The sequence below is a fragment of the Populus nigra genome, chromosome 3 (genome assembly GCF_951802175.1).
Source record: "Populus nigra chromosome 3, ddPopNigr1.1, whole genome shotgun sequence".
In the NCBI taxonomy this organism is placed as follows: domain Eukaryota; kingdom Viridiplantae; phylum Streptophyta; class Magnoliopsida; order Malpighiales; family Salicaceae; genus Populus; species Populus nigra.
In genome coordinates, this window is record NC_084854.1 from 7,403,016 (window position 1) to 7,405,897 (window position 2,882).

At 37.3% G+C, this 2,882-nt stretch overlaps 1 protein-coding gene across 2 annotated transcripts; it reads right to left on the minus strand.

Moving 5' to 3' along the window:
• Positions 1-320: 320 nt before the first annotated feature.
• On the minus strand, positions 321-2,649 carry LOC133688123 (uncharacterized). Of its 2 annotated transcripts, none has more exons than XM_062107511.1 (4): positions 2,088-2,649; positions 1,799-1,863; positions 1,310-1,377; positions 321-1,220 (listed from the first exon to the last, which is right to left on the minus strand). In XM_062107511.1, exons 1-4 carry the CDS (start codon positions 2,454-2,456, stop codon positions 598-600), a joined length of 1,125 nt encoding a protein of 374 aa, XP_061963495.1. In that variant the 5' UTR covers positions 2,457-2,649; the 3' UTR covers positions 321-597. The 2 variants fall into 2 exon arrangements, with proteins under 2 accessions (XP_061963495.1, XP_061963494.1); XM_062107510.1 differs by having other exon boundaries at positions 321-1,223; positions 2,088-2,646.
• Positions 2,650-2,882: the final 233 nt, after the last annotated feature.

Sequence of the window (2,882 nt, forward strand, 5' to 3'; positions counted from 1 at the left end):
TAAACTTTCAAATTTTTTTCAAGTAAACCCCTAATTTGATTAGTTTTAGTCCCTAAACTCATGCAAAATTATGAATTGATTTGAGTTCCACATGTATTTGTAATTAATCTCTTAATTTAATTATTTTTAGTCAACAGTTGATTTTCATTATATCTTCGAAAAAACTAGTCAAATAAAACCAATATAGTTTCCCTCATCAATTTTCAGTACCGGTTTTCTTGGTCAACACCTGCACAGAATACGTAAACAACTAAACTAGGGACGTCTTCTGAGGTGGTTCCCCACTTAATACAATTAAAATATTGGCAGGAAAATGTGACTTAAACAGAAAATAAACTCCATATGACCTCCTTCATTTTCATTAACATACATAAACCCAGCACTCATCATACAAAAGCATTAAACAAACAGATAAAAAAATGTTTCAGAAACAAAATGTAAAAAAGAAAAAGAAAACGATTATTAAAGCATTACAAGAGAAAGAAAAGATGTTACAAAGCATTTACCCTTCCGTTCTTCACCAGATCTCTCAAAAAGAAAAGGAACTTGCTATACAGCATTAATTAGGTAGAAACCGACACGATCTGAAGGTCTTCCCTACTCGTTATCCTCAGCCACTCCAATTGCATTGTTTGCTTGGCCCAACAAGCTGCTTATTGATCGAGCTTTTACCATACCAAACTTCATCTTCCTCCTTGAGATCATTAATGGCTTCTCCTTATCATCTTCATTATATGCAGTAACACTAACTTTATCATCTAAAGAATCCCCCTTACTCTCTTCTTTCTTCAGCGACAATAATAATGAAGGGCTCGATAATGCCGCATACTCGTCCTTCTTTGGTAAAGTTGTAGCAATAGATCGGCTTCGAACACTATTCATACTTCTTAGCCTTCCTTTACCCAAATGATGTTCGCAAAGAGAGTATCCCACAAGGGTTTGCTGGCAACATCTCCATCCTCTTCCATTAACACGACTGCACCGTGATCCCTCCAATAGTGCACCACCCCTAGCCTTCGTTTTTACTTTGGAGCTAGCACCTACTTTTGTTTCCTTGTCATCTTCTTCACTATCACCATTCTGTTGCAAACATTTCTTTTCCATTTTGGTTTTCATTTTCTTACTTGTATCCATTATCGTTTCCTCATTCGATCTCCTTTCAAAGCTCCCTCTTCTCTTCTTTAATGGAAATGCGCTGTCTCCCTCACCCCATCTCCCAACTCCTATAGTGCAACCAGACAGCAACATGAACACTAAAAATAATTTTTATTACTTTTGAAATGGGTTTCGAACATAATTATATATCTACCTTGATGGGAAGAACAAGATTGTTGAAGAACTGTGACGTGCACTCCTTCGCTCAAGAAACTTCCCTTCCTGAAAATAAACCAAACACAGAAATCCAAATCTTCGTAATTTACAACGATAAGAAAAACAAAGAGAAACCAGTTAATAAAATGAGTGCAAAATAGAGGAAGATGTGTATGCATATACTGTGGATGGGGGGACCAGCTGCGTCCACCCATGCTAACGTGCACCTCATGGGCATATTAGTTTAGACAACATAGAGAGGCTAAATGGATTAGATTAGATTAGATGGAAGAAGGTATGGTGGCTAGCCAAAGTTCATATAAAATCACTTACAAACAGTATTTCCACTTGCAGTATTTTTACTTTCTTTTCTGTAGCCAAAAAAAAAAAATCAATTCACAGGTCTCCTTATTTTCACCTTTTTCAATACAAGAATTCATGAAGGAAGAGAAGAACATGGATTTAACTTTTTTCACTACTTCCTTACCTGGCATCATTACTCTTCTCTCCTACTTCTCCTCCCTTAATCCCATCACCCTCTTGCAACAAAACCTACAGTAAAATCCCAAGAAATATGGATAATACTAAATCATAACGTAACCTTGATGGGTGCAAATTGACCATATAAAAAGTAGATCCAACAAAATTGACTCTTCAAGTCACATTGAAGCGAAGTGCACCCTCATGTATAAACACCCCACTAAACTTGGATAAAAGTGTTGTGGTAACTTTTTTTTTTTTAACCAACCAAATTGACAGCCACTATAACTGCTTACCTTGTTCTCTTCTTGTGGTCCAGCATCCTGGGAGCAATCATCATGACCTTTGCTTCCACCTCCGATCGGTTGATTTAGCTGATTAGAAGGCAGCTGAAGATCGAAGTATTCATCCTTTTGAGGTTCTTGAAAGAGATTTTGATGTGGGATGTTGTGTAATTGAAGTTGCACCACCGGAGACCGGCTAAGCTGGGGATCTGAGAGAGGTATCGGTGATAGAGAGGAAAGAGGCAAAGGAACCTTTCTGTTTCTAATCCTCATCGGTGCAAGAAAAGAAAGATTAATTTGATTCTTGAAAGAGAGAAAGGCCTTAACAAAAATACAGCTCAAAGAAGTAGAAAGTAGTGATCTTTGAAGGTCAGATTTCATATACAATAAAACTAGAGAAAGAGAGTGCAAAACTGCCCAAAAATACAACAACAACGACAACAAATATAAGACCACCAAAATGATTTTTTTTTAATTATAATTATAATTATTATGATGATATGCTTTAATAACACAACAGCACTCTCTCTCCCCTTGTCTTTCTCTTACCCCTTCTTTCTCTCTCCAACTTTTATTCGTTGCACCACACGAAGGTTAGGAATGGGAATAGAAGTAAGTGTCTTCGTGTACACGGAGGTAATGTTTGCACGTGTGGGGCACTGGTTGAAGAGGTGGCCGGTAAGAGGGAAGAGGAAAACAGGGCAGTGACGAGGATTGCCAGAGTGGAATGACGGAGGAAGATAAAAAGAAGGAAAAAAAAAAAGAGAACACAAAATGATGGGAGGGGGTAGTAAGTAATTTTATCGT